This window comes from Lactuca sativa, chromosome 8, assembly GCF_002870075.4.
Source record: "Lactuca sativa cultivar Salinas chromosome 8, Lsat_Salinas_v11, whole genome shotgun sequence".
In the NCBI taxonomy this organism is placed as follows: Eukaryota; Viridiplantae; Streptophyta; class Magnoliopsida; order Asterales; family Asteraceae; genus Lactuca; species Lactuca sativa.
Genome location: NC_056630.2, coordinates 342,578,991 through 342,597,398, shown reverse-complemented (window position 1 = coordinate 342,597,398; position 18,408 = coordinate 342,578,991). Strand labels below are relative to the sequence as shown.

Below are 18,408 nucleotides of genomic sequence, written 5' to 3'. Positions count from 1 at the left end.
GAGCTCCTAGGGTTTCACCCTAAAACCCTAATTGGATAACTTAGCCTCAAAGCAATCTAAATCCTTTCCTAGATAAGGCCATGGACAATTTCTAGGTGATCCATATTCCTAAAATCGTCCAACCCTATATCCATAAGGGTTATCAGCTCAAATACAACTTTCAAACATTTGACAGTTGATACCCCTTTATTCAATTAATCTCTTTAAGTCACCAAATTAATTCCTAATTAATTTATGACTTATATTAATCAAATAATATTATTATTCTTTTAACATATTATTCCTATAATACATTAATAATAATATCTCTTCTCTCTAAATCACCCTATTAAGTTGCTATGGTGAAGGCAACCCAAAAGGACCATGCACAACCGGATCAAGTACTTACCAAATATAGTTACAACCTTAGACACTAATCCAACAAAATCTACCCGATACTGTCGTTAAACGAGGCTTTTGGTCGTACCCGATTTAGTTGTTTTAACCCGACGTAGCTGAAACTAAAAATTTTATAAATAATAATTTGGGATGTTTTCATGTGTTTCTAACAGTTTTGGATACTCACGAGGTCATAATGAAAGTCCCACTTTAATTAATTTAAATCGAAAGTTAACGGAAAATTTGAAATACGAACGGTTTTACTAACGGAAATGGAATATCGTGACAGAATAAATTTCGGGTTGTCGCAGTAAGGTAGATGTACTTGGTGGAGATTTTAGGCAGACACATCCAGTTGTTCGTAAGGGTACTGAAGCACAAATTATTGATGCTTGTTTGACTAATTCTTAATTATGGGCATCTCTTTGTCAATTACATTTAAAAGAGAACATGCGTGCACGACTTGATCTAACTTTTACAGATTTTCTTCTTACTGTTGGCAATGGAGTTGAATGTTTAACAGACGATTACATGGTTAATCTGCCATCATCAATGCTAATTGAGACTTCCCACAACATGCCCGGACTAAATGCACTTATAGATTTTGTTTATCCAACTATTAATGTTAATGCTGAGAATTTTCCTTTTGCTTCTAATCGTGTTGTTTTGACCACCAAAAATTTGTTTGTTGATGAAATTAATGATATTTTAATAAATAAATTTCTAGGTATTGAGAATAAGTATATTAGTTTTGATGAAACTGCTGATCCAAATGATCAGGCTCAATATGAAGACCTTTTGCACTCTTTGACTCCAAATGGTATGCCACCTCATAAACTCATTTTAAAGTATAATTCGCCTATTATTTTGTTAAGAATTATGAATCCATTTGAAGGATTGTGTAATGATACTAGGCTTTTTTGCAAAGACTTTCAAAGAAACGTAATACGTGCAGAGATAAGTTATGGACAATTTGCTGGAAAAAGAAGTTTTTATTCATAGAATTCCAATGCAACCACCAAGAGGTGAACAATATACTGTTGCATTTATCAAGTTTCAATTCCCAATTAGATTATGCTTTGCGATGACTATAAACAAGGCCCAGGGCCAAACTTTAGACTTTGTTGGTGTTTATTTGAAGGAGCCTGTCTTTTCACATGGACAACTTTATGTTGCACTTCCACATGCAAAAAAATTTGAAAATATAAAAAATTTCATAAAAGATTGCTTTTCTTCTTCTTGCAACAATAAAACTAAAAAACATTGTCTACCGGGACGTTTTACAACGAGCTCAACATTGTTACATGTGAACTTCCATTATTGTAAATTTTATTTTCTTTTAGGTTTACTTTCAATTTAGTTTTTCACTTTTACACTTGTTCTTTCTTTGCAGGTGACCAATTACAAATATCGTTGAACCATCACAATCATCATCTCTTATCTTGATTGACAGAAGCACATTGTTACTTTTGTACCAAACAGCAAAACAGTTATAGGAAAGTTACAACTTCTTCCAAACAACTAAAAATCGAAAGTTGTAGTAAGTACCTTTCTTTTCATCTACATTTTTAAACAGTTGCATGTGAAAACAATCGCACAACAGATGATAGATGTGCAAGAGACGATTCTAAAGAATATCCTTATCTTTTTTGCAGGCACATCAGACAAATAAGAGCTTGCCTACACATGGCTACGTCATCAATGCATTACTTGAGAAATCAAAACATATACCTTATACGTAATATTATTTTATTGGCTATTACATACCAAAATCAGAAAGACATTATTTAAATTTAAGAAAAACTTAAACTAACTTTATCAATGTCTTTTTATTTGACAGGGACAATAAATGAAGGTTGTTGAAGTAAGGTTTAAATCCAAATGTGCAATTTATTTGCACACATTTTGTAAATATAATAGGAAGTTACTTGCATTTCTTTACCGATATTTAGTTAAACTGGTATGGTTACTTGTTTCAGGTTCAATCGGTTTAATCGGTTTGACCGTCAGGTCAACCGGTTTCTATAAATTTTATTTTTTTATTTTTTTTATTTTTTTGTAATATTTTCCTACATATACATGCCTACATATCGTCCAAAAATTCAAACCTTAAAAATAAACAAAAAAACAAGTTGTCTATTTCGACCGGTTCAAACCGATTTAAAAAATCATGTAAAAACATGCTTCAAATTTTTAATCATTATGCCAATTATTGTAATAACTTGCTTCGATTTTTTAATCATTATGCTAATGTAGCAACAATTTTACTATTTTTTTTCAAAATTTAACAAAGTAACGTGATTGTTGGCAAACAGTAAATATCTACAACTTTCAAAATAATATTATCTTTACAAGTTCTTCAGTCGCACCAAATATAATAAAATACCTTATTATTTTTCCGATGGAAACAAATATATGTTACTTTTAAACGCCCGGACATACACTTTTATATTATTAATAATTAAAATTAATTCTCCGACCTTGCAGTTATAAAAACATTTTATCTTTAAGAAAAAATGGCATCTTTAATGTATGTCCTTATATATTATTTAGATAATTTTGATGTGTAGTATTTAAAAATACCGCAAATGTAGATAATTACCAATAAGTTCTATTTTTTGAAGATAATTGCAATTTTTAATCATCTTTGTATTAACGCCACGACATACATCAAATTTCAAAGCCATGCCACGTTAGTTACCTTTCATTATCCGCCTGATTAGACTCCTATATTATGGATAACATTGTCGGATAATAATTCAAAATATCATAGACACAAAGATTTAATAGTTTCCAATTCATTTTAAATTTTTTTACAAGCATAATAGTTAAACAGTCATTCATTGATCTACTAACCCCTTGTTTTAATGCCACGTTTTTACCATCTATTGTTAAGAAATGACACCTTTATTCCACCTTGGTACAGTGACATCATCTTTAATTCTAACTTAACACGTAGTTGTTTTTTACCCTATATATAACATTACATGTTAGTATTTATTTCATACAAACAACATCATGTCTGTATCTTCAGGTTTGTTTTTTATGATATCACTTGCTTTTTATTTGGTTTCACATTGATTAAAAGTTATGATTTATTGATAATCTTTATATATTTATGCTATTATATATTATACTGAAATAAGCAATATTTATTGTTCACAGTTAAAGCTAAAATGGATAGACGTATATTCCCAATAATGGAAATCGACCAAACACATGGAAAACATTGGACTGCCACTATTCAGATCTTAGAATGTCATCATGTACAGCATATGACCAAAGAAGATAGCGAATACATGCAAGACAATTATGATGATGGATCAGGATGGAACGACAGTGACCGAGCTCATTTTTAGTGATTATTTAGGTCACTACGCAACTATCTTCAGCCAATATCACAAGTATAACATCTCTGGCGCTACTGTTATACGAAATGATCCAAAGTTTTCTATTGGTTCCTATCCTTTTTCAGGGATTTTGACCAAAAGTACTCTTGTGGAAGAAATACCGGAACGTATTCCAACAACTATACCTTGGTTGTTGGAATTTACAAAATTCAGCAGACTACATGCCTATGCTGAATCAGAAAATCTGCAAAGTAAGTTTACGTCTAATATTTAATAAATTATCTTTCCTAGTAAATTATACTTACGCACTTCCTCATTAATTTTTCAATTGCAGACGTTAGGGGTATTGTCTTACAATGTTTACCAAGTCAGGAACATGGTGCTGACCTTGTAACAAGACATGATATTATCATTATCAATGAAGAGTATGCAATATACCGTATTTTCAATTTTCAATTTCACTTTGTTATTGAACTTTATATTTCCATACGTTTATTGTAGAAAAATACTGTTACATGTCACATTGTGGAAATAATTTATTGAACACGAAGGGAGAATGTTGGAAGCCATCAGACAACCACCACTGATCTTTGGTTTAAGACTAAAAGTCACAACCTTCAACTGTAAGCAACATTTTTTAATATATATCATATATACCTATATATATGGTATATATGCAAGCCCCTCTTTATCTATTTTTATATAAGTTTACAATGTTTAAAATTGAGACTTGATGTTATAGATATTTCCCTTACTACGAGACCAAACACTACATTCATGATCAATCCACCTGTTTCTGAGGACTTACAATTACGAAAGTGGTAAACATTTATATACATAAATACTTTTCAATTTTTAATATAAGTATATAATTTCCATACTATCGTATGTGTTGAGATTTTAGTGTCACCATGTCATTTTAAGTAACTGGAACTAACATGTGAGCTAAGGGGCTTCATGATTTGTACTCTAATACATGTACAGGGTTGTGCGGAGTGCACACATGTATAAGATCGAGTCAGAAGCCGGTTCGACAAATAGTCGGGGGTCCGGGGGCAGCGCCCCTTTGGCGGGGTCTAGGGGCAGCGCACCTAGTGGGGTCCAAGGGGCAGAGCCCCTGGCTGGGGTCCCGCTGATTATGGTAAAACTAACGAAACTCATGGAAATCTCAATTTGTTGGGGTCCCATTGATTATGGTAAAACCTCACCGAATTTTACATGTGGGAACATAATGGAAATCTCAATTTCTTGAGGGTGATTATGGTAAAACTAATGAAACTCGTTAGTTTTGGTAACCCTAATCCGGATTAATATTACTTGCTTCCAAAGCATCTAATGATAGCCCAACCCTAATGGAACCCTAATCGTGTTTAATATATAAACAACTCCTCCTTTCTAGAAGTGGGTTACGTTCTTTAGCTCTGGTTTTTCATCACACATTCACAGAACCCTTTAGCATATTGGCTTACGTTTTCTGTGCCTAGAAACGTAAGTGTCCACTTGGATTATCCTAGGCTGAATTTCTTGTAGCCCAGACATAGGGTAGAAATATCAGTTCGGAAAGTGATATCACGATCCAAGTTGGTATCCAGATCTCCACCACAAACCCTAAATTTCCCAACAATATGTGTGCTTATATATTACTAATGAATAGGTACCTGGACAACAGAACTGAAATTAATGAGTTACTTCGTATGGAAAACCATAAAAATATTGAACTGTTACTCCCATGTCCTCCGGATGATGTTATACTTTCCATTGGGGTCGTGACTGCTTCTTCAAACATTGTAACTTACTACACTTAAATGCATAGTTTACTGTTATATTGGACAAAAGGTATATGTAAATGTTGTACTTGCAAAGTAACTTCATCTTTAAAAAAAGTTCAAGACCGGTTGGATTAATGGGAGACTTGGACTTTCTGAAAAAGGAAGAAGATTCTCGTACACTGGATGTTCGAATTGTCATAAAGCTTTAGAAGCCGACACCACATGGGTTATCATGTGTCCTTCGTGTAAAGTTGTATCAGACATCGAGGCAATGTAAATTCACTTTCCTTACTATTTCTCATAGTTATTAATATAAATCTATTTCTCATACATGCACCTTAATTTTAGGATACGGGCAACTGTTACAATTACTGATGAAAGTGGAAGTATTGAAGCCATGCTAACTACACCCCACATAGAAAATTTTTTACTTTTCAATCCGGAAGAAGTGAAAACCAATGAAGAAATTGCAATTATAACTAGCTATTATCTTCAAAATTGTAATAAGTATTTGCTATAAAGACATTGCATAACCATTATAACATGTGACAGGGTATGGACATTCACAATGACATTGCAGCTGCCTTGGAATTGTCAGAAGTTGTAGCCTTTGTTCGTTTGTATGTTATATGTTTCCATGGAGTAAAAGAAATGAAAGTTAGCATTGTAAAAGCATACAAAGGAGATGAAAACCCAAACCCAAATATTACAATCGTTTTACCCAACTCTCCATCACCTACTTTAAACAAACACCTTGTCATTTCCGTTGGCAGCACAATATCAGCACCAACAACACATTTTCCAGATGTTACTTCAACTTGCTGCTCCAAAAGTGTAACCACACTACTTCCTACAAAGACAGAACACAATCCTGAAGCTCGTGATAAAAGGCCGAAAAAAAAAAGATAAAATAGTTCATAGTTTGGGACTGAATGGTTGGAGGTAGACTACATGAAAAATAGTTAAAGTTGGGTTTTAATGGTTAAAGACATGTTTTTTTGTAAGATAGTCAACAAGTTTTTTGGGTACTTCACAATGTAAATATTAAGTAACCGCAGTTAACGGCGTAGCATCTTTTGGTGTATATAGGCCGTTACTTTTGATAACAGCTTCTCATAGTCTGCGTTGTATGTAAATACAAGTTTCTAATAAACCAGTTACCTTATTATATGTATAAATGATTACCATACAAAATATTTTGTGTAAGTATTAGTTATATACCATTTTCAATTTATATGCATTTTAAATGTACTTTTTATATTTTATGTGATTTTGTAAACAATATGCATATATACCTTTAACCAACTTCCAAACATCTAAATCAATAAAACTTAATTCATTTGAAACATGATAAGATAATATATTACACATTGTTCTTAAAATTCCAAAATTACCCTTCATGGGCCGTGCTCAGCACGCACGGTCCTTAGAAATTCACTAGTATATATATATATATATATATATATATATATATATATATATATATATATATATATATATATATATATATATATATATATATATATATATATATATATATATATATATATATATAATATGAATTTGTTTGATAACTTATAGCAAAATCAGCAATCTCAAACTCAAAATAAATAACGAAATACTAATAACAATCATAAATTAACAAAATCAACAAACTTAAATAATAAAAAATAGTTAGTACTTATATGGTATAGTCAATAAACAATTATATATTACTTTTTGCATTTAATTTCCTGCCAAAAAACCAAGATTATCTACCCTTTCATTGACTTTGTATATATTTATGTATATGCCTTTCTCCATTTTGCCCTATAGAATTAATAAGCACTGATTCACTCATAAAGAAAAGAGATAGAGAGAATTCAGAGAAGAGGAGAAAATAAGAGAACCATACAGGGGAAGAAATCGTGAGGGGCACGTAGAGATAAACATAAATTAATTTCAAAACATCATATATATATATATATATATATATATATATATATATATATATATATATATATATATATATATATATATATATATATATATATATATATATATATATATATATATATATATATATATATATATAGACACTGAGGATGGTAATTCCATACTGAAATCATCAACATAGCATCAGGTTCCTCCCTTTCTATTATGATTTTGTTAATGTTGTTGATTTCAACTCTAATTTGCATAAATTGGGCACTTTAAAGTTAATACCTGTGTTGTAGATTTCACTTGCTATCACATTTATATGGCATGCCTCGGCACTATGAATACATAGATAAATAATAAATTTGTGTGCACATGTATTGATATTTAATTGACTGGAATTGCAAAGAAGTGTAAACAAATTAAAAGTTACCACTTAGTTAACTTAAGAGGAACCTACCAAGCAACGTCTATCTTTCTTCACTTAGATTTTTTGCGTATGTTAATGGAGGATTAAACACATAGCTGCCTTTTTTTCCCTGATGTGTTGTCTCGTTGGGTTTTTGTTTGCATTAATGGTTGAATAAATGCAATAAATAGCAAAAGTAATCCCATAAATCAACGATAATTATTATTCAAAAATATTTTACCATCATCTGTTAAATTTTTTGTTTCATGATCTGTTAAGTTTTAAAATTAATATTTTATTTGGTGATAATTTTATATGTTTTTTTTCTTATGTCAAGTTAAAAAATCAATATACTTTTATGATAATCTTATTTGGTTTTGTTGTTTCTTGATATGATAAAGTTAAGAATTTAAATATGCTTTTCACTGATGATTGTGTTTCGTTTATGCAGAGTGAGACATGGAATAGTTTTTCCAACGCTACTTCTCTTTTTTCGATGCTACTCCCCATAGCTACAAACGAGACTAAAGACTTACCTAACGTTTTGTTCTTTTTTTGTATTATTAAAGTTTTTTGGTTCTTCTTCATATCCTTTTCTTTGTTGATTTGTAAGTCAAGGATCCATCAGACTTGTCTTGGTATCGGCCTAACTTTCATGATTCACGATTCTGGACTTCATATGTTTTTATCTATTTTATTAAATACAAGTTCTGATTTGTTAAAAAAAAAACAGGGTCAGCAAAAATTACAATACGTGGGGTTTACTGATATGGTGATATTTATTTGTCCTATAAAATTTATTTAGATCAAACAATCCTTGATAAATAGATATACTATTGGAGTAAATTACATTTTTAGACAAAAGGTTCAAAACGGATGAACAAATATTAGGTGATGCGGAATTGGTTTTGTATTTATATCTGATGCATAATGTAACGCCCCAAATTTCAAATACCAAAATAACTTAACATAGTCCCAAAACTTCCAAAATTCAAGATTTAAATACTAACGTAATTATTATTAATAATAATAATAGCGGAAGCAAATAGAAATTTAATTAAACACTTGGTGCGCTACGTCTTCCTCAAAACTTGTCGCCTTCTTCAAGTCTGAACTTTATCTTTTCCATTCCCGCTGCCACTTGCTACGTTATTTCCTGGGTTGCGTGCATTTAAAAATTCTAATGGGTAAGCCTAGGGCCTAGTGAGTTCGTGGTTTTCATGCATATTGACGTCAATAAAATAAAATAATGCAACAATTTATCAATATAAATCTTTTCATTTCTTTCCACCCTTGGTGACACATTAGGGAACTACTGTCACTTCCAGGGAACGAGTCCCTCCGCCGGACACAACAAATATGCTTACGGCTAGATAAACAGAGCGTAAGCTCTCCGCCGCGTACTAACACCCCGTACGACGACTAATAATAAGACCGTGTAAATACACCTGTTCCCTATATGTCACCCACCACTTTCACCCTTTTATATGAAATAATTCACAAAATTTCACACAAATATTCATAGCAATAACAACAGTAACATATAAATACAAATAATTTAGAATCAAGTTTTCATGCAAACAACCACAAAATTCACACGAAACTCACCTTGTTGGCTTTAGGTCTTAACCAAAGCTTGTCACGCTGCACGCTCCCTACATTTAACCAACATATTTCTAAGGCTCCCTTCTACATAACATTCTATGCGGTCATTTTGGTTCCGATATCCTCGTGTTTCATTCGGCCAACATAGTGGTTAATACTTAATGACGTTAATCGTGACATTCATAGTAACCTTTTGAAAAATATATTTATCCTTTTTAATTATACCAATATAATTAAATGACAAAGTTTCACCTTTAGCATTAATAAAAGAAAATCAATGAAATAATCAATTAAATAATGTATTTCAGCCTACAATGGTACCTCTAATATTTATAAGGTGTTTAAAAAAAACGGCTGTATGTTTCATAATGAAAAGATCCATAGCAAAATGTAAAAAAATTGTATGGACTAAAACCAAAGAAGTTGTTAAATTCGTATCTTATAAAAAGAAACCAGCAAGTCATAAAAACCAAAGAGGTCGAATATGTAAAATGTAGTTTCAAAAAGGTAAATCATACGGTGAACTTGCCACAAGACTTTGACTAGTTACCCTTTGTACTTGCATTATATTATTTTTTTTAAATAAAGTATTATGTCCAACCATTCAATAACGAATAGTCCGACATATTCTCTTCTTTACCCGTAACTTATTTCTCAGCTGCCATTTTTAAAGGAAACTGAAGCTTTGACTTAACTCAATATAATGACAAATAAATATGTAAAAATCACTTCTAATCGTCCCCACATCATACGAAAATATACCCATAAGCAATTTTCAGTAATCATACAGGTAAGCAATATTTATTTTTTATTTTCAAGAATTAACATTTCAATTTTTTTATCAGTTGCATCACTAGTGGCCTGAAACAAAACGTGGTATGGAACCAAAAGACATAATCGAATCAGACAAACCTTATCAAGCAACTTAATCACGCTTAAATCGAATATACATACCTTAATTCCTAGAAAACTCTGAAAATCTTCAACAACCTCCACACCCGATTTCTCCCTTGATTCTTCGTCTCTTTTCACAATTCCAGTGGGTTTTCACTTGATTTCTCAAGCTTTATATAATGCCTAAGTCTATAACCGGCGAAACCCTTTCATTTGCTTGTATTTAACTAGCCTAATCAAGGTGACGGTTTTGATCATTAAGCCTCATAATTTGTATATAATTAACCCATTAATTGTGAACTAATCCCCTTTCTTTTAGATTGATATAAACAGATTATATATATTACATATATATATTTTTTTGTGAGTTATTACAAACTTCCCCCCTTAGAAAAAGTCCGTCCTCGGAATTTAAATTAATCAAATAAATGAGGGTATTTAGCCTTCATATCTCGCTCGGTCTCCCACGTTGCATCCGAACCTTTATGATACTTCCACTGAACTTTCACCAGTGGTATCTCCACATTCCTTAACTTTCTGACCTTTCGATCTATAATCGCAACGGGTTCTTCTGTATATCGTAGCTTCTCATCAACCTTAATTTCTTGAAGTGGCACTTCCATGGCGGTATCCGCTAGACACTTCTTTAGATTAGAGACATGGAATGTGCTATGAATGCCCTGCATTTCCCTTGGTAGCTCCAATCGATAGGCTACCTGTCCAACTCGTTCCTTAATTATAAAGGGTCCAACGTAGCGAGGACTTAACTTCCCCTGCTTACCAAAACGAACAACGCCCTTCCATGGGGACACCTTTAACATAACTTTATCACCGACCTGAAACATTATTGGCTTTCTCCGCTTATCTGCATAACTTTTCTGCCGATCCTGAGCAACCTTAATGTTATCCCTAATCACCTGGATTTTGTCGGTAGTTTGCTGAACAAGTTAAGGTCCAGCCAACTGTTTCTCCCCCACCTCATTCCAACATAATGGAGTTCTACATTTCCTGCCATATAGAGCCTCATATGGTGCGACTTTTATACTTGCATGATAGCTATTGTTGTAGGAAAACTCTATTAACGGCAAATGAGTTTCCCACGACCCTCCAAAATCAATAACACAAGACCTTAACATGTCTTCCAAGGTCTGTATTGTCCGTTCACTTTGCCCATCTGTTTGCGGGTGGTATGCCGTGCTCAATTTTACTCGAGTACCCATTTCTCGTTGGAAGCTACCCCAAAATGTCGACGTAAAACGACTATCCCGATCCGAAATAATAGATAATGGAACTCCATGCAGTTTCACTATCTCGTCAACGTATAATTTAGCTAGCCTTTCTAACGGGTACGTCTCCTTAATCGGAAGGAAGTGTGCCGATTTGGTTAATCTATCCACAACTACCCAAATCGCGTCATAACCTTTTGGTGTCTTTGGTAACTTAGTCACAAAGTCCATTGTGATGTGATCCCATTTCCACACTGGAATCTCCATTGACTGTAACTGACCGTATGGCCTTTGGTGTTCAGCCTTCACCTTCAAGCATGTCAAACACCTTTCAACAAAATAGGCTATATCCTTTTTCATACCAGGCCACCAGTAAGATTTTCGTAAGTCTTGATACATCTTGTTTGTTCCCGGATGGATTGAGTACTTTGACATACGCGCTTCCTTGAGAAGTAAGTTACGCACTTCACCCACTCGTGGTACCCAAACCCTTCCTTGGAAACACTTCAAGCCACGACTATCCTTTTCCAATGATTGTATTACTCCCGCCACCCTTTCACTTTTCCATTTCTCTTCCTTCGAGGCCTCCTCTTGATTCTTTCTCAAATCATCTAGTAAGCTGGTGGTTATGCTAATCTTCATCATTCGAATCTTAGGTGGTTCTCTTCTTTCCTTACGACTTAGTGCATCAGCTACCACATTTGCCTTCCCCGGATGATATAATATCTCACAGTCGTAATCTTTTAATAGTTCCATCCACCGTTGCTGTCTCATGTTCAGATCTTTCTGATCGAACAAGTATTTCAAACTCTTGTGATCAGTGAAGATCTGACACCTTGTCCCATACAAATAGTGTCACCAAATCTTTAAAGCGAACACTACTGCAGCCAACTCCATATCATGTGTTGGGTATTTACGCTCGTGAACCTTTAATTGTCGTGAGGCATAAGCAATCACCTTACCGTTTTGCATCAAAACACACCCCAAACCTAACTTGGATGCATCACTATAAACAACAAAGCCATCATTGCCTTCTGGTAAAGATAATACTGGTGCACTGCTAAGCTTTTCCTTTAAGACGTTAAAGGCATTATCTTGCTCTGGCTTCCATTCGAACTTCACATTTTTCCTTGTCAGGGTAGTTAGCGGTGCAGCTATGCGCGAGAAGTCTTGTATAAACCGTCTATAGTATCCTGCTAACCCAAGAAAACTTCGAACTTCTAAAGGGGTCCTTGGTGGTTCCCACTTTTCAATCGCCTCAATCTTTGCTGGGTCCACCTTGATACCTTGTTCGTTTACAACATGTCCCAAAAACTGGACTTCCCGAAGCCAAAACTCGCACTTCGAAAATTTGGCAAATAATTTTTCATTCCTCAATAAACTAAGTGTTAGCCGCAGATGTTGCTCATGGTCTGCCTTACTTTTAGAGTATATCAATATGTCATCGATAAAGACGATTACAAACTTGTCTAGGTATGGCTTGCACACCTGGTTCATCAGATCCATGAATGCAGCTGGTGCATTGGTCAAACCAAATGGCATTACTAAAAACTCGTAATGACCATACCTAGTTCGAAAGGCTGTCTTCGACACATCTTCTTCTCTGACTTTCAGCTGGTGATACCCCGACCGTAAATCGATCTTTGAGAAGTAACTTGCCCCCTGGAGTTGATCGAATAGGTCATCAATTCTCGGTAATGGATACCGGTTCTTTATAGTCACCTTGTTTAACTCCCTATAGTCAATGCACATTCGCATTGTCCCATCCTTCTTCTTGACGAATAGTACTGGTGCACCCCACGGTGAGGTACTGGGCCGAATAAAACCCTTGTCGAGCAAATCTTGCAACTGAGTCATCAACTCCTTCATTTCGGTTGGTGCTAATCGATAGGGCGCACGAGCTATCGGTGCTACTCCTGGGGTAAGATCGATTCGAAACTCCACTTGCCTATCCGGTGGCAAGCTAGTTAGGTCATCAGGGAACACATCTTGGAACTCGCGTACAACTGGTATATGTGTTATTCCAGGCTTGTCCTTCTTGGAATCGAGAACATATGCCCAATAACTTTGACACCCTTTCTTTAGATAACGAGTTGCCTTAGTCACTGATATCAAAATAGAGTCCTTAATTCGCCGATCACCGTAAATTTTTACCATTCCTTTTTCTGGCACCCAAACTTGAACAATCCTATTTTCACAATCTATAATCGCTTGGTTTTTCGACAACCAATCCATCCCTATAACAATATCAAAATCACCTAGGGCTATAGGTAATAGTTTTAATGGTAGCACACTACCTTCGATTTCGATAGAGCAATCATCATATTCCTCTCTTACTACTACCCAATGATCGTCAGCAGTTTCAATTTCTAAGGCATGTTCTAGAGTCTTTGCATTTCTACCCAGGTTTTTGCAAAAAGTAGAAGACACAAAAGATCTATTTGCACCAGAATCAAACAACACCCTAGCATGAATTGAGTTTACTAGGAAAGTACCTGTCACCACATCCGGGGTCTCCTGAGCCTCCTGAGCCGTCATGCGAAAAGCTCTAGCTTTTGGTCTACCAGTGTCAGCCTTTTTATCCATCGACCGATTGTCTGTTATCCTGCCTTGATTGTTGTTACCTTTACCCTGGGGACATTCCGACTTAATGTGGTTAGGGGAACCACACCCGTAACATACCCTTCCTCTCTTACATTTTGTGGCTATGTGCCCTGGCTTGCCACACTTGTAGCAAACTTTCTGATTCATGTTACACTCCCCCTTATGATAACGGTTACATTTCGGACATTGCTTTACTCCAGAGCTTTGATCAACCTTACGTTCTTGCCCTGAAGTCTTGCCTTTCTTCGAATCATTATTTGTACCCTCCCATTTTCTTTTCCCCAAAGCCCTGTCTTCACCTTGACGATTCTTCTCACGTTCGCGACCTTCTGCAGCATCAACAGCAGACTGGAAAGTACCCGGTTTCTGAATTTGCACAAATTCACGGATAGCTGTTCTCAATCCCCAAATATAGCGTTCCACCCTTCTTTCTTCCGTAGATACGTAAAATTCGGCAAACCTAGCCTTCTCCGTGAACTTTGTGGTGTACTCCCTCACAGTCATATTCCCCTGCTCCAACCTTAAAAATTCTTCCTCCAACTGTTTAACCGCTGTACGAGGGCAAAACTTTTCTTTAAAAATTCTTAGGAACTCATCCCATGACATATTCTTGGCTGCCTCACGCCCCCTAACCTCCTTCACCATGCCCCACCAATGTATTGCCTCCCCTTTTAGCATTGTCGCAGCATAAATCACCTTGTCCTCATCCGCACACTTGCTAGTATCGAATGTTCCCTCAATCTCCATGATCCATGTTGATGACAAAACGGGATCAATCTCTCCGTTAAAAATGGGTGGCTTGCAGTTCATGAACGTCTTGTAACTACAACCCCGCCGATCGTGGTTGCCATGATGCCTTGTGGGTTGTGCAATACTTGGTTCACGACTCATATTTGGTGTACTGTAATCGTAGTCCTCTTCACCTCCACCCAAGTTACCTTCATACTCACCCATTATTGCTTCTCGTGCCTGAGCAATTACATCTGGTAAGGTGTCTCGAATTGCTCGAGCAATCTCATCAGCCAACTCCTCTCTAGTGATCGTGTTTGCCGCACGACCCCTTCCACGACCTCGACCTCGACCGCGGTGGGATCCAGAGCTACCATGGGCCGATTGTACAGGTATCGGTGCTGTAACAGCACCTCGACCTCTTCCTCTACCCCTACCTCTTCCTTGGCCCCGTCCACGACTAGCGTTCGGGTTCAGTGGGGTTTCTGGAACATCTCCTGGTGCTCTAACATAAGCTCCAATTGGGATGCGCTCTTCCTCCGGAGTGACCCTAGTGAACCTCCCAGACCTTCGTGAAGACATATCAACTACATATTTATGTTTATAACACAATAAGTATAACAAACATAAATTTTATTCCAAATTATTAAAACTTCAAAAATAGGCATATGTCTTGTTCACATCAAGTCACTCAAGCCAACAACCAAGAGAAATAATAAAAAAAAAATACAAATCATTGCACTCCTACTTTCTAATTTTTAAAAACGATGTCATCATATTTCAATATTCTCTTTCCCTCCTTCAAGTACTTCCTTATCTTTTTAGCTTTTCGATCTCCGGGACCACTTTGAATGACCAACACCTCGGCCTGAGGTGGTTCTCTTCCAACCACCTTATCTAGGAATCCGCAAGTCGTGGCCTTGGCTTGTTTTGCCCAAGCCACAAACCCTTCCCACAACTTAGTGATAGTCGGTTTCCTTTGCTCTGACACCTCCTGTTCCAACCTTCGTATCTTGCGTTTACTTTTCATAGCAGCATCAACCCTTATTTGGTTCTCCTGTACGAGCCTTGACCTATGTTCATCTATCTCTTCAATCTTTCTTTTCAAACTGTGAATCTCGAGCTGTGCCTGTGGCATTTCATCTTTATAAAGTCGCTCCCAGTAGGTACCAGGACTAATTGGCGTGTACTCCACATAAGGCATATGGAATGTTTCGTATCTTTGCTCCGCATGGTACTCCACGTGATTTCCCTCGGATTCCTCCTCGGGGTCTTCTTCGGGCTCCTCCTCAGGATCTTCTTCGGGCTCCTCCTCAGGATCTTCTTCGGGCTCCACCTCGGATTCCACATCCTCGTCTTCTTCATCTCGTTCAGAGAGGCTGAGTGGGGTCGTTGGTTCCAGATTGCCTTCCGAGTCAGAGAGCTCTAACTCGGCCTTCAACTTCTCGTGGGGAAGTAACCCACTAGTACCCTCAACTGACACCCCACCATCGACGATTGCCTTTCCATGATCCATCGTACCTACAAACGAGACGCATTCCAGATTAGGTGATGTACCGCTCCTCCCGTTTAAGCTTAGGCGTTTAAACAACGACTAATCTGCTTAAACCTGGCTCTGATACCAACTTGTAACGCCCCAAATTTCAAATACCAAAATAACTTAACATAGTCCCAAAACTTCCAAAATTCAAGATTTAAATACTAACGTAATTATTATTAATAATAATAAGAGCGGAAGCAAATAGAAATTTAATTAAACACTTGGTGCGCTACGTCTTCCTCAAAACTTGTCGCCATCTTCAAGTCTGAACTTTATCCTTTCCATTCCCGCTGCCACTTGCTACGTTATTTCCTGGGTTGCGTGCATTTAAAAATTCTAATGGGTAAGCCTAGGGCCTAGTGAGTTCGTGGTTTTCATGCATATTGACGTCAATAAAATAAAATAATGCAACAATTTATCAATATAAATTTTTTCATTTCTTTCCACCCTTGGTGACACATTAGGGAACTACTGTCACTTCCAGGGAACGAGTCCCTCCGCCGGGCACAACAAATATGCTTACGGCTAGATAAACAGAGCGTAAGCTCTCCGCCGCGTACTAACACCCCGTACGATGACTAATAATAAGACCGTGTAAATACACCTGTTCCCTATATGTCACCCACCACTTTCACCCTTTTATATGAAATAATTCACAAAATTTCACACAAATATTCATAGCAATAACAACAGTAACATATAAATACAAATAATTTAGAATCAAGTTTTCATGCAAACAACCACAAAATTCACACGAAACTCACCTTGTTGGCTTTAGGTCTTAACCAAAGCTTGTCACGCTGCACGCTCCCTACATTTAACCAACATATTTCTAAGGCTCCCTTCTACATAACACTCTATGCGGTCATTTTGGTTCCGATATCCTCGTGTTTCATTCGGCCAACATAGTGGTTAATACTTAATGACGTTAATCGTGACATTCATAGTAACCTTTTGAAAAATATATTTATCCTTTTTAATTATACCAATATAATTAAATGACAAAGTTTCACCTTTAGCATTAATAAAAGAAAATCAATGAAATAATCAATTAAATAATGTATTTCAGCCTACAATGGTACCTCTAATATTTATAAGGTGTTTAAAAAAAACGGTTGTATGTTTCATAATGAAAAGATCCATAGCAAAATGTAAAAAAATTGTATGGACTAAAACCAAAGAAGTTGTTAAATTCGTATCTTATAAAAAGAAACCAGCAAGTCATAAAAACCAAAGAGGTCGAATATGTAAAATGTAGTTTCAAAAAGGTAAATCATACGGTGAACTTGCCACAAGACTTTGACTAGTTACCCTTTGTACTTGCATTATATTTTTTTTTAAATAAAGTATTATGTCCAACCATTCAATAACGAATAATCCGACATATTCTCTTCTTTACCCGTAACTTATTTCTCAGCTGCCATTTTAAAGGAAACTGAAGCTTTGACTTAACTCAATATAATGACAAATAAATATGTAAAAATCACTTCTAATCGTCCCCACATCATACGAAAATATACCCATAAGCAATTTTCAGTAATCATACAGGTAAGCAATATTTATTTTTTATTTTCAAGAATTAACATTTCAATTTTTTTATCAGTTGCATCACTAGTGGCCTGAAACAAAACGTGGTATGGAACCAAAAGACATAATCGAATCAGACAAACCTAATCAAGCAACTTAATCACGCTTAAATCGAATATACATGCCTTAATTCCTAGAAAACTCTGAAAATCTTCAACAACCTCCACACCCGATTTCTCCCTTGATTTTTCGTCTCTTTTCACAATTCCAGTGGGTTTTCACTTGATTTCTCAAGCTTTATATAATGCCTAAGTCTATAACCGGCGAAACCCTTTCATTTGCTTGTATTTAACTAGCCTAATCAAGGTGACGGTTTTGATCATTAAGCCTCATAATTTGTATATAATTAACCCATTAATTGTGAACTAATCCCCTTTCTTTTAGATTGATATAAACAGAT

At 35.5% G+C, this 18,408-nt stretch overlaps 3 protein-coding genes across 4 annotated transcripts; 2 read left to right on the top strand and 1 right to left on the bottom strand.

The window, feature by feature from the left end:
* The first annotated feature begins 694 nt into the window (after window positions 1–694).
* On the top strand, window positions 695–1,898 carry LOC111916168 (uncharacterized). 2 transcript variants are annotated; one of them, XM_023911800.3, is made up of 2 exons: window positions 695–1,198; window positions 1,772–1,898. In XM_023911800.3, exons 1-2 carry the CDS (start codon window positions 829–831, stop codon window positions 1,822–1,824), a joined length of 423 nt encoding a protein of 140 aa, XP_023767568.1. In that variant the 5' UTR covers window positions 695–828; the 3' UTR covers window positions 1,825–1,898. The 2 variants fall into 2 exon arrangements, with proteins under 2 accessions (XP_023767568.1, XP_023767569.1); XM_023911801.1 differs by lacking the exon at window positions 1,772–1,898 and adding an exon at window positions 1,293–1,622.
* Window positions 1,899–5,587: 3,689 nt separating this feature from the next.
* Window positions 5,588–6,455, top strand: LOC111916170 (uncharacterized). The gene is made up of 3 exons (XM_023911803.3): window positions 5,588–5,770; window positions 5,846–5,966; window positions 6,050–6,455. The coding sequence occupies exons 1-3, from the start codon at window positions 5,730–5,732 to the stop codon at window positions 6,404–6,406; spliced, it is 519 nt and encodes a 172-aa protein (XP_023767571.1). The 5' UTR covers window positions 5,588–5,729; the 3' UTR covers window positions 6,407–6,455.
* A 9,177-nt stretch (window positions 6,456–15,632) lies between these two features.
* Window positions 15,633–16,397, bottom strand: LOC128128033 (uncharacterized). Its single transcript, XM_052766804.1, has one exon. The coding sequence runs from the start codon at window positions 16,395–16,397 to the stop codon at window positions 15,633–15,635; it is 765 nt and encodes a 254-aa protein (XP_052622764.1).
* Window positions 16,398–18,408: the final 2,011 nt, after the last annotated feature.